General features: G+C 38.6%; 3 protein-coding genes and 1 long non-coding RNA gene across 4 annotated transcripts; 2 read left to right on the top strand and 2 right to left on the bottom strand.

Annotated features, from left to right (window-relative positions):
- Positions 1–66: 66 nt before the first annotated feature.
- LOC124325292 (thioredoxin domain-containing protein 11-like) lies at positions 67–3,342 on the bottom strand. The gene is made up of 9 exons (XM_046784417.1): positions 3,043–3,342; positions 2,762–2,972; positions 2,579–2,665; positions 2,367–2,510; positions 2,043–2,258; positions 1,758–1,955; positions 1,275–1,673; positions 796–1,214; positions 67–726 (listed from the first exon to the last, which is right to left on the bottom strand). The coding sequence occupies exons 1-9, from the start codon at positions 3,189–3,191 to the stop codon at positions 342–344; spliced, it is 2,208 nt and encodes a 735-aa protein (XP_046640373.1). The 5' UTR covers positions 3,192–3,342; the 3' UTR covers positions 67–341.
- Positions 3,343–4,274: 932 nt separating this feature from the next.
- Positions 4,275–7,723, top strand: LOC124321135. Its single transcript, XM_046784040.1, has 4 exons — positions 4,275–4,685; positions 4,837–5,225; positions 5,298–5,379; positions 5,453–7,723. The coding sequence occupies exons 1-4, from the start codon at positions 4,512–4,514 to the stop codon at positions 7,358–7,360; spliced, it is 2,553 nt and encodes an 850-aa protein (XP_046639996.1). The 5' UTR covers positions 4,275–4,511; the 3' UTR covers positions 7,361–7,723.
- A 319-nt stretch (positions 7,724–8,042) lies between these two features.
- Positions 8,043–8,890, bottom strand: LOC124321136 (signal recognition particle 19 kDa protein-like). The gene is made up of 3 exons (XM_046784041.1): positions 8,679–8,890; positions 8,295–8,551; positions 8,043–8,226 (listed from the first exon to the last, which is right to left on the bottom strand). Exons 1-3 carry the CDS (start codon positions 8,873–8,875, stop codon positions 8,093–8,095), a joined length of 588 nt encoding a protein of 195 aa, XP_046639997.1. The 5' UTR covers positions 8,876–8,890; the 3' UTR covers positions 8,043–8,092.
- Positions 8,891–8,933: 43 nt separating this feature from the next.
- On the top strand, positions 8,934–9,665 carry LOC124321138. Its single transcript, XR_006914157.1, has 2 exons — positions 8,934–9,308; positions 9,407–9,665. It is a non-coding gene; the product is annotated as an uncharacterized LOC124321138 (long non-coding RNA).
- Positions 9,666–12,156: the final 2,491 nt, after the last annotated feature.

A 12,156-nucleotide genomic window follows, 5' to 3' on the forward strand; every position in this document is an offset into this window, starting at 1 on the left:
AAAACATCGAATCCAAGGAAATTAGTATAAATTATAAAAAAAAAATAATATGATATATTTTGTAACTCATACTCAATTTAGCATTTATTAACATGGTACAAATTTAACACAAGTACACAACCCACATAAAAGATTTATACCTTCACAATGTTAACGTGCATTACGCCAATAATTTGTTGCAACACGGAATCGCACAAGCACAAACAAGCAATGGTCAGTGTGAGAACAAGTTTCAAATTCTCTTACAATTAGAACTTAATAAGGCTTTAACGATTAACCTTGCTGCGCACTTGAAAAATACACTTGTGTAGCGTTTTTCGTTAATTTTAATATGTCAAATCTCATTCAGCAGCAGTTATACGAACGCCATTAGGATATCCGTCGCGGTTCATTCGTCGTAGTATGCGAACCACTGTTTTCCGGACGGAATAGCTGAGCTCTTTGAAAAAATGACGTTCTTTAACCCAGCCCCGTAACTCTTCCATCGATGCCCGATCACCGTCAATTGACCACAGTAAACGATTACGGAAAACTCGAATTTGCCGATCAATTATCCCTATTTGAGCATCAATCTGTCTGTGAGCTTCTTGTAGGCAAGGAGTGTCACGACAAAAATGAATAAACCACGACACCCGATTTTTAATGCTCAACTGAGAAAGTGTGAAGTTCAGCAGGTTTGCTTCATTTAATTCCAAATTATGTGGGTATAGACGACTCTCCGACTTCCTATTGAAGAAAAAATAAATAAATAAATAAATGAACTCAAAACAAAAATTTAATTTGAAGGGAGAAAACCTGTATGCCGGATAGAAAACGATGGAAGGATATTTATCGACAGTAAACTGCCAAGGCAAGTCGTTCTCTTCGGCATTGATAGTGGCAAATCTGATCTGGCGCAGATCGGTGTTCTCCAGAAACGATGCAGCTGACAAGGAAAACATCAGAGACAGTTTCAAAAAGAAACGAGCGCCAACCTCACAAAATACGCATCCATTCTTTCTGTAAAAGACGATCGCGTCGTGCGATGGATCGAGCACAACTTTTTCAAATTCATCCGTCGAGATTTCTTCCAGACAAACCCGGTCGGGTGGACACAATTTTGATTTTTGGTGGCTTCGCTGAAATCGCCTCAAGCTGTTTTCCGTATAGTTAACGATAAAATTTTCTAAGTTTTCCTTTGACAACGTCTGGCTCATAATGTAATGGGATTCTGCCTACGTAAAAAATATTCGCAGTTAAAAACATTGCCTAATGATTAGATATAGATATGATACCTTGGGATCGACGATCAATGCAATGTTAGCATTTTGGCGAATTTCTTTTGATGAATAGCCTAAGTTCATCAGGAAATTTGGATATTGGTTCGAATTGATAACAAAAAATTTTAAACTGCGATTTGTACGGCAGCCCAGGCCTTGAAATTTGAATAATGTCGGTTCAAATGAGAATCCACAGGTTTTTTCGACGCTGCTATCGGTAGTGATTGAAGCATTGATATAAAGTGACGTATTGCTCAAACCGCATTCCCTTTCTTTTTCAAATATGCTACATTGTCTTTCGGCTGCTAATCGAGAAGTTTCCATTGCATATCTTTGGCGCTGAATTTCTTCTATAAGTCTGGCTATTCGAAGAGAGAAAGCACAATTGTTGTAGTCAAATGCTATTTCTTTCACCTTTATGGACAAAACTAAAAATTAGGATCCACAGTTCCACACCAATAAAATAATACCTATAAGTTCGACAACACTATTATTTACCATCAGAGTTTGATATGAAGGAGTCAATGTTGATGTGAAGAGAATAAGGGAAGGTCGCTGTTGCTCAATGAGGTAGTGTTGAATCAATTGGTTTTTTCGACAGCTAGGCCAAATTAATTGAATCGGGGAATGGCTACGGTAATGAATCCACTGCAAAAACCGAGGGACATCGATTGTGTTTTCATTATGAGGATAAATCTAGAATAAAATAAAACGGACATAGATGTAAAAGTGTACATTTATACATATTTAATTATTTATATATGTATATGTTCATCTACCAACCAGAGTCTCGTTCCACAAATGCAATCGTACGTCAAACTGCTGAGAAGTTGTTATCAAATTAATTCCAAGTCTATTTGCAGCATTAGGATTTGTTGCAATTGCAAATGCAATTGATTCATGGGCATCATATTCCAAGTTTCTCAAGGATGCTAAATAAAATGAATAAAACCCATTTGGTTTTACTGAGTCAAAGTTGAAGTAACCTGTAACAACAGCCTTTAAATAAAAATAAAATATTTATAAATTATATTAAAAATATATTTTTTTGTTTCACAGCCTTATTAAATGTATTGTAAAAAAAAGGCAATGTCTGAATTAACTTACAGTGGACTGAGTCAATAATTTGTATAGGTCAGCAACAGTTTCAATTCTTTTCAGCGGTTTGAGCAAACTTTGAACAAATTTATCCAAATATTCATACTGAAGTGGACCTCTATATTGGACACCTTTAGTCCCTCCTACATAGCCCTGTATTTTAATAAACAGGATTTAATAAAAATAGGCTACAGGATATTATCAGAAAAAATGAGTCCAACCAGTATTAGTGGAAAGCTTCTGAGCTTGGGGAACGTTTTTTTGCAGGCACCATTGGAAACCCAACAGTTGATAGAAGAACAGAACACCTAAAAATCAAAAGAGAATTGCAATAATTGTACTGGAACTGTCACTAGTTGAAATAGACAGCTTTATTAATTTATAAAAAAATAATCAGTGTATACCTGCCCTTTATATTTCTTGGCAATTTTCTCAAAATCATGAATTGCTAATTGAGAATCAAAGTCCCACGGAGCATAGTACATGACTAGTGAGACATCAGAGTGTAGTACTGTAGTAAAAGGAGTTGCGATATCACCTCCATAAAAGTCACTTACAGTTGCATTACTATTTAGGAGAGGCACAGGTGGTGACTGAGATTGTATTTTCAATGACCTGAAAATAATATTTGTTGTATCTCATGTTTATATGATTTACAAAAAATACCTTTTTATTGATTAATTACCCTTTCTGTAGACTTGCATAGGATGTAAATACAAAAAGAATAACGACGAGAATCTCCCCGAGATATCGCATTGTAGTTGATAAATATTTCACACAGAGTGAATATTCAAGCGGTTTATTCGTCAATATCTGTTGATCACCGTCTGGCATTTCGTCACACACCAGGGATAAAACTGCATACTGTGATGCTGTAATGTAAATAGTTTAATGCGCCGTTTATAGCAGCGAAATACATACGAAATACGATACACCTCTTTTCTGTCTTCACCCCATTTGTCTGCTGTGCTCATCTGACGTCTGCTTCCCTATTGCCAGATATATTCTTTTTGTGACTTTTCTTTTTTTTAAATAAATGCATTTACGCATTTGCCAGTGCCACCAGCACAGATAAAGACCAAGTCTTCTTTATCTATGATGTCGATTCTCGATTGAGAGGAAGAAATGAGCAGCACATAACTTTTTCCTTCATTTTTAAAAATCAGAAACCAGGTCCTGCTGTCGAAGCACATTATAAATGCGACGAATAATAAAAACAGCAGCATTACTAGTTTCATCATTTCAAACAATTTTTTTGTACAGGAGTTTTTTTACACATCAAAACAAAAGAATTTTTCATTTTAAAAGTTCTTCCCATAATCGCCATAATACTCGCTTCCGTCTTCCTGTCATTTGATCTGAAAAGTGCTCTAAAACGAAAACGGACATGCGCAGTTTTCAAGTTCAAAGGGGCAACAACATTTCGTTCACAATAAAGTTAGGCCACGTCTGATAAACGGAATAAAATAGCGCATTGAATATGTCTTTTGATAAACTTTCGATTTTTAGAAATTTACATAGTGGGTGTAGATTAAAAAAAAAAAGGACTACAAAAAATATTCAAAATCTATGACAGACTTCAAAAGTGTTGCATTAAATTACATTAAAGGGTAACAAAAGAAAAAAACTTTCAATGCAAGAACCTTGGCTTTCAGTTTTCAAAGAATTTTTCTTTTCTTTATCTGCACATCTCTGAAGACGACGTTGTTAAAGGATGGTAGGGTGAACCCTCGGGTGAACCCAGGTGAGCTACCAGCCTACCAGACATTTTCTCCTGAGGAATGAGGATATTTAGGATTTTAGAAAGTTGTTTGGGGATGAAAAGTAGGTCAAACAAATTGTATATTGGGTTTTTTTAAAATCCCCTGGTCATCTTTGGATCCTCCCCCTTTTCAGTCATCGCTGGGTCCTCATCACGTTCACCGTAGTATAGCCGCAAGCCAGTAGAACATCGACAGTTGAAAGGGAAGGTTCAACTTCAGCCATTCATCGCTGGTACAGGGGAAAGTGATATTTTCTCCTTGTGCATTCAAATTCCTCCAGTTTCAACGGTTAAATTCTGTGTGACAGTAGTGACATATCTCGACCTAGCTGATTATTCTTGGTTGAGTTCAGTTAGTTTGCCGCTATTTGCTTGCAAATAAGCTCTTCTAAATGAATGTCTTACTGGCACTGTGGCTGGTAAGTTGCGTTAACTTTCCAGCTGTGGTGCAATCGAGTGACATCATATTCGAGAACGCTTCTCTCGCTTCACGGGGCTCCATCCTGAATGACATCCAAGCGTTAAACATCTCTTGCTTTCCAAAGGATACATGTTACGATGATAAGGTTAGTGTCCGTTAAATTTATTTTTAATTTCTGTGAAACGTCATATTTTCTTAGAAATAACGTAGATGACTCTTACACATGACTCTTGCACATGACAACTTGCCTTGTGTTGCAATATCTTACATTTACTTTGAAAAAATCAATTGTATAGGTGAGCCGTATCATCGATTCCCCAGTCTGGACAAAACGCAGCTGTCTTTGTGACGATTCGTGCATTCATTTCGGTGATTGCTGTCCGGAATCCAAGCAGTTCGATCCCAAACAACAACGGATAGCTGAAGCTAAATTCAGCTGTTTACAGTTACGGCAGTACAATTTCAATTGGATTGTGAACAAATGCCCGAAAGACGCCAATCCTGAGGTGACGCAAGCCTGCGAAACCGAACCAGCGGAATGGCAAATTCATTCGGATCCCATCAGCTACATGCCAGTGACCAATCAAGTTTCTGGTATTACCTATCGGAACTTAAACTGCGCTCAGTGCCATCAAGACGTGCCGGCCACTCTTGCCAATAACCAGTCATCCTTACTTCGTTTCTGGTATGTATTGTAATTATACGTAAATTAAAAATTAGTTGTTCAAGTTATCACATTTATATTTTCCATGTTTAGGAACCCGAGATTGGAATGCAACTCTTTGTTAGCCGACAGCAGTATTTTAAACACAATGACAAAAGATGTTCTTGCCTCCAAGGTACGTCAATGTTTTCATTAAATTTCTTAAATTTCTTTTCTAGATGCTTCATTAATAATTTTTGTCTGTATAGGTTCAATGGGATAAAGAGAAAAAGATGTGGGGTCTCATGGTTGATATCGACGGCCATGGCGAACAGTTTCATTCTTGTTTCATTGATCCTGCTTTACCTGATGACCTGGTGTCTTCTTTGCGGTCGTGCCAGCCTTCAATAAATGAATGCCCTCCGGAGTGGATGGATGAAGATGTCCGCAACAAGTGCTTATCTTACACGTCTTTCGTCTACAGACCACAGGAAATCTTTCGTAACATGCACTGTGCAATTTGTAACGGAGCCCAACCACAGGAACTGTCATGCGAATCATCTGATATTTCTTTCCGGAAATTACCAAATTATTTGCATGACTTTAACCCATCAGCTTTCGCCCTCCTTTTCGATCTGAAAGATAAGGACGGAAACGGCATGGTTGGACAGGAGAAAAGCTGCGAAGATGGTCAACTTTACGATCCATTTTCCCGAAAGTGTCGCCCAGTATTTTGTTCACAGCCTGGAACCGTTTACCGTGAAGGACGTTGTTACGCACCCGAAACAGGATCTGCAACTACAATCAGCACTGACGTCGATAGCAAAGCAGCAACTGACGAAAATGCCATCCTATTTCCTGACGGAGAACAACCCGGACGACCTGATACAACAACCCAGCCGTCTGAAATTTCACCAACTGCTGTTAATTCTTCGACCGATTCCAGTTCGATGGCTCCAACAAACATGACCGATGGGAGCCAGAGCTCGTTGGAGAGGAACTTTACTTCCTGTCCTAAATTTCTTCTCTCGGAAGACGAAGTTCAGTGGCTAGAAAACGGCACCCTATACATCCCCTCGCACGAGAAACTCTACGAAGTGGGTCACTACCTAAAATCGAAAGATGGCGTTCTGATCTGCGCCGAAGGAGTCACCACCGTTTCTAAATTTGATCCTATTCTCGGATGGGTTACAGTCGCCGGACTGGGATTGTCCGAAGTGTGCCTAGCTCTGCACCTGATTGCGTTCACTATTAGTCCCGATTTGCGTAATTTGTCCGGTCGAAACTTGGCGTCTTTATCACTGGCTCTCTTTATTGCGTATGGTTCTTTCATCATAGCGCAGTTCATTCCCACTGGTAGCAACATTTGTGTCGGAGTTGCCTTGTCCACTTTCTACTTCTTTCTCGCTGCCTTTTGGTGGACATCTGTTTTAGCTTGGGACGTGTGGCGCACCATTCGATTGGCCACCGTTCAGCTGAGGTGCTCTTCTTCCGGTCAGCAGTGGGGGAAATTTATTTTGTATTCAATGTACGCTTGGTTGGTCCCCGGATTAATCGTAGCCGCAGCCGTTGCAGTCGAGTACGTTGACACGGATCTCTTTTCCTGGATGCCGGCAGAGTATCGTCCATTTTTCGGCCGAAATGTTTGTTGGTTCGGTCAACGCAAGGCGATTCTGATCTATTTCGCCGCTCCTCTTACCATCATTCTTTCAGTTAATCTTTTGCTCTTCATCAGTTCGGCTCACATGATTCGCAGCACCACTTCCAAGTCTCCGACGTCCAGCAATCAGGCAGGTACTCGTAAACAGCTGGGTCTGTACGTTCGATTGGCCCTGATCATGGGTCTGTCTTGGTTAGCTGGTTTGATTGCTGGAGCTGCTGATTTTATGCCCTTGTGGTATGTGTTTGTAGCCCTGTGTTCACTTCAGGGTGTCTTCATTCTGTTAGCCTACACCTGCAATCCTAAAGTAATCAGATCCATTCGTAACAAAATTTGCGGTTGTCGGAAACCTAAAGGGCGACAATCGACTTATCGGGCTGGTCCTGCTGGAGGTCTCAAAAGTGAAAACCTCAGACGGCAGGGTAAAGCTAATGTTTGTGATTCGCAAGATTCCAACACATCTCATTTGTCTAGAACTTCCCTTAGCACTAAAACGACCTCGACTACATCTCCTTAAATAGTAATTAGTCAGAGATTAATTACTGATGAGTGATGAATGATTATACTCGTTTTACTACAACCGGTAGTTCCAATTTTAATTACGGATATTGCTCAGAGACGCCCGTCTTTATGATGTATGGAAATCAGCTTATTAGCTGATTAGTCGGAGCTTCAGTATGCACCCATGTCGTGGATCGAGCAATTTTATCTTAAGTCTTATTACGAATCTCTTTTCATTTCACCGCATTACTTACTTCGTCTCGTCGGAATTTATCTCACCAGTTACTGTACGCATCTTCTTTAATTCCATGCCTTGAATGTGATGTAAATCTTTTATGTGTAATATATATTGCGTCAAATATATACACATTGTAATATTCTTTTTTGATAAATAGCTTTCAAAAAAATTGAATCTACAGTAATAAACTGTGATTTGTGAATAATCTTGGAAGATTTATTTTTAATGGACATATTGCGACACATGATTGGTGCGCATTATTTGGGACTAGAGTATTAGTTTTACTTTCTAAAAATTTTCATTATTGGACTTAATTAAAAAAAGATGTACCTAGTTCTTTATTTGATATTAAAACACAAATCAAATTATCTTGCTTAGTTGGCTAACCACAGCATTCCTCTTTTAAAATTATTTTTGGTCAGTTGTGATTGTTCATAGTTATTAAATTAGCCATTAGTAATAAAGAAGAAAGTAACTTTATTGTTGTCCTCCTGTATACAATAGCTAGTATCAACGTCTTCCTCCTTTGCCTTTTTTCTTGCCACCACCACCTTGGTTGGCAGACTGTCCATCTCCACCTGATTTAAAGACCCTACTCTTCAAATGGGGAATTTTCTCACCAATGTATAATAAGACTGAATCCCCTGTATTGAATAGAAATTTACATTCAGTTGCTGAATTGAAAGAATTAAATTATGAATCAAGATCTTACGTGAAGGAAATGCTGGATTTACAGGTGTGCCGTCTTCATTCTTCAATTGAACTCTAACCCTCCCTCGCATTTCATCCTCCTTGCTTGGTTCCCTTGGATAGAATTTCGGTTCAACTCCAACCTTGAAATTGGCAGCTGTCAAGACATCACAAATTTCCGAACAAGTGGGTTTATCAACGGCACGAGATTTGGGAACCCGACGGCCATCAACCCTTGTCTTGTTGCTGTCAATATAAGCTGGATATACGCAAATCCATCTGTGAGAAAAATTATGTTAGTGAAACATGTGGTAGTACTTGACACTTCTACTTCAAACCATAAAACAATATTTCAATCACCCAAAACCTAACCATAGATATTGTCAGATAGAATTTTATGTTTTACCTCTCTGGATCACTTGGTTTCTTGTTTGGATTGAACGAATTTCTTGCAAACGAGGCCATTTGAAACCGTTTTGCACCAACAGAAGCAAAACAAACACTTTCGCGTAAGTCACTGTCTGCAACTTCCCCGTCACTGAATTGCAAGAGCTTCACCACCTCACCGCTAGATGGCTCGAGCGAGGCATCAAAGAATAACATGATTTCGGAGGATGGGAAAAGGAGGAAGAGAATTCTCGTGGTTTGTGTGTGCGATGTACTCTGTGCAGTATAGGATAGTGCAGAGGACTAGAAGAGTTTACTAGTTGAAGCTTGTATTTGTGTTGATTTCTTGCGCAATTCGTATAATTTAAAGAACCATGGTGACGAAGAAGTTATTCTGTTGTGCAATGTTTTGACACTCCTCGATTCATTTTCATGGCGACTGCTTCGACTGGCAGTACGAATATGTCGATTGAAAATTCGTCGGGAAGCTCCACCGCTGAAGAGTGTGGTGCACATGTCAAGATCGAAGAAGACTTTCTGAACTCTGGTCGGACAGGCCGTCGAAATGCCATACCTGATATTTATTGCCCACAGTCAAGAGTCTCAACGGCAGAACTACCCACAAATTTTGCCAGACTGTCTTGTGAAGGTACTTAATCATTGGACCTTTATTCTGTTAATCCTTGCCACTTTATTACCTGTTTGCTATCTGCGACTAAACCTAAGCACATCCAAATCTTTTTTCAGAGTCTGGCCAAACCCAAGTGTCATCAAGCACTAATCTGGGGCCCAACTCCTGATAGAATGACTCCAATTTCCTCAGATACTCATTCTTTGCAAGAAGTGATCCACTAGATTACACAGTATCCCATCTTTGCTTTCACAAGTTGTTTTACTTTCATTCTTCAGTACTTATATTGAATGTTGGGTTATCAATCCCGCTGCTAGTTTTTTTTTTACTTTGTTTTTTAACACTTTTGTCAAATCAATACACACTTGTCAATAATGAGGTGGTACTTACTAGAATTTGTAAATCTCCTTAGCATTTGTATCTTACTTTAAGAAAATAATTGGTTCATTTACGTTAATGGCTTCTGAGAGACGAAATGGGTCGATTGTAAATCTCTTCGCCGATCAATAATTGGTAAACGAAACTCGGAAGAGTAACTTAAGAAGAAGAAAAAGAGATCTTATTCTCGAATGGAACCGTTGATAAATCTAAAAGCTATTTTCTCATTTCGACAGCAAGAGTTTCGACATATTCTTATTATTATTTCTTCGATTTGGTTCAAAGAGATCGTGTTTACATCATGTGACGAAACACTCCGATCGATCGAATGTTTTATCGCCTGAATGCAAGCTCGTGTTTTCTTGCTTCTTCTTCTTCAATGTGTGTGTTTGACTCCTTCTTTCGGTAGTCTGACGTTAAAACGCCTTTTATCAGACCTCAAGGAACATGTACGCGTCAAGCAGCCTGGAACTTAAAGATTGCTTAAAGAGTCGGTTTGCGTATTGATTATTCAGGCTGTCCTAGTTGCCGTTTGTGTGGTATGCTGTAAGATTAAGTCTTAAATTCACGATCATGGGTCTCTTATTTCCTACTCAAATCTCAGCTCAATGATCCTGTGACGTCAGCGTCGGCCATCAATAACTACGCTTGCTTTAGTACGTTGAACGCGTGAAGCCTCAACTTATTGATTGTAGCTACACTCTTTCATCTTCTCTACACACACACCCTCTGTGCGTTTATTGTTTCTTTGATCGCTCGATCCCGAATTCCACCGTTGCATTCTAGGACGCTTGCATAGCTTAAGATTCTTCTTCTTACCTAGTACCTCTAATTAACTTCGTTAACTTACACGGTAGTACTCTTCATCCAAAAGCGTTTCGTAATCTAGTCCTTGTCGATGCCTTGTGAAGGCGTGTAACTAGTAAAATGATTAATGACTCGTAAAACTACTGATTATTTTCTCGATAATCTGGAGCTAGATTTTTTATTGGAAACGTTTGCCTTCAGTTTGAATTATCAATCGTTGTGTCCATTATTTTACTTTAATAAGAAAGGAATCATTCAGTCTATTGTAAAGTTTGGTATTTCTTTAAAAGAATTTATAAGGTGAACAAAACTTTGTTTTGTGACGGGTACGATGATTCGGTTTACAAAGAGATCAGCAACTCATTAGGCTTCAAAGAAATTTAGCATTTTGAAGTTATAAAAAGATCTTTTGATAAGTCTAACAATCAACCACTAATTTTTTAAATTTTTCTGGCAACTGTAATCGTGACCCTTATAAGGTAAATATAGGCATGCTTGCAAAGCAGCTGAGGCTTGAGTGGTTTTTAATGAAAGAACATGTTTGCTTATGGCCGTTTCAGCAGCGAGAGGCGGTGCAATCCACAATGGTTACGTGTATAGAAGATAACTAGGATGCGCATGTCAGACAGTCAGAGGTAGAAATCATTCAAAATTTCAAGTGTGTTACTGCTTATGTGGATTACATACTAGTATATTAATAGAGAGGGGGAGCCTTGAGATGCATTCAACAAACAATGCCAGCCAAACAATGAACAAGATCATGCATACAGCTTCCAACCCTAAGGATTCGTCTTGTTTAACTTGCCTTCTACGTACATATGTGGTAATAAACCCTGAATCGGCCCTTAGCTCGAGTGGGACTTCAGAACGATATTGCTCGGTAAATTAAACGCTAACTAAACAGTCACGAAGTTTGAAGAATCCCAAGTTTAGCACATTTTTCAGATCGATAAAAATGTTCTGTATTCAAAGTAGATAACTCTTCTTGGGATACATACATATAGTGTACTGGCTCACTTTTCTTTGATGCTACGTGAGCGAAGTAAGTTTTCTGTATGCGATTTTAAGTAGAATTTCCTAGAAAGGTTATTCCGAAAAGAACATTTTAGTTGAGTTCTTCCAGGTCACAATAGACAGACAAGAACAAAGTTTTAAGCTCGACGAGAATAACATAGAAATGCCAGTAAACTAATTACGGTACCGAAAATGGCAGTTTTATTCATCGCGTAGGTCGTGGCAAACTTCCCATTTTAAAAGCTTTCCGTTAAAATGACTAAATGAGCAATTTCACTCCCCAATATTGATTTTCTGTTTATTGGATTTTTCAAAAATAGGGGAAATCCCATTAATTAACGAAATTGGGTCCTAGCACTAATGATGGGAAATGTAAAGACAAACTGCGTTACGAAACGCGGTGAGTATCATTGAAGCTGTTAAAACACCACCGCGACCTAATGGAATCGGTAATATAATAAGGATCTTTTGTAATCCTTGTTGAATCCTTACACGAAAGGTGGTGATTGTTTTCCTTTGAAAGCAGACACGGGTTATTCAAACAAAGGAAGAAACCTTACGACCGAATTAACCAGTTTCAAGACTATCCCTGTCAATAAACCTCGTTTCACGGTAAGTGGTATTATGAAATTTGCCGTTACAAAATCGCCAATAACTTTAACACTTA

This window comes from Daphnia pulicaria, chromosome 1 (genome assembly GCF_021234035.1).
Source record: "Daphnia pulicaria isolate SC F1-1A chromosome 1, SC_F0-13Bv2, whole genome shotgun sequence".
Lineage (NCBI taxonomy): Eukaryota > Metazoa > Arthropoda > Branchiopoda > Diplostraca > Daphniidae > Daphnia > Daphnia pulicaria.

Coding starts and splice junctions, on each gene's coding strand:
- LOC124325292 (XM_046784417.1), bottom strand. CDS start 3,191: ATGCCAGACGGTGATCAACAGATATTGACGAATAAACCGCTTGAATAT. Junction 2,259..2,366: donor AATTATTGACTCAGTCCACT/GTAAGTTAATTC, acceptor TTTTATTTAAAG/GCTGTTGTTACAGGTTACTT. Junction 727..795: donor GTTTTCTATCCGGCATACAG/GTTTTCTCCCTT, acceptor TTTCTTCAATAG/GAAGTCGGAGAGTCGTCTAT.
- LOC124321135 (XM_046784040.1), top strand. CDS start 4,512: ATGAATGTCTTACTGGCACTGTGGCTGGTAAGTTGCGTTAACTTTCCA. Junction 4,686..4,836: donor ATACATGTTACGATGATAAG/GTTAGTGTCCGT, acceptor TCAATTGTATAG/GTGAGCCGTATCATCGATTC. Junction 5,380..5,452: donor AAGATGTTCTTGCCTCCAAG/GTACGTCAATGT, acceptor TTGTCTGTATAG/GTTCAATGGGATAAAGAGAA.
- LOC124321136 (XM_046784041.1), bottom strand. CDS start 8,875: ATGTTATTCTTTGATGCCTCGCTCGAGCCATCTAGCGGTGAGGTGGTG. Junction 8,552..8,678: donor AAACCAAGTGATCCAGAGAG/GTAAAACATAAA, acceptor TTTTTCTCACAG/ATGGATTTGCGTATATCCAG. Junction 8,227..8,294: donor AAATCCAGCATTTCCTTCAC/GTAAGATCTTGA, acceptor TATTCAATACAG/GGGATTCAGTCTTATTATAC.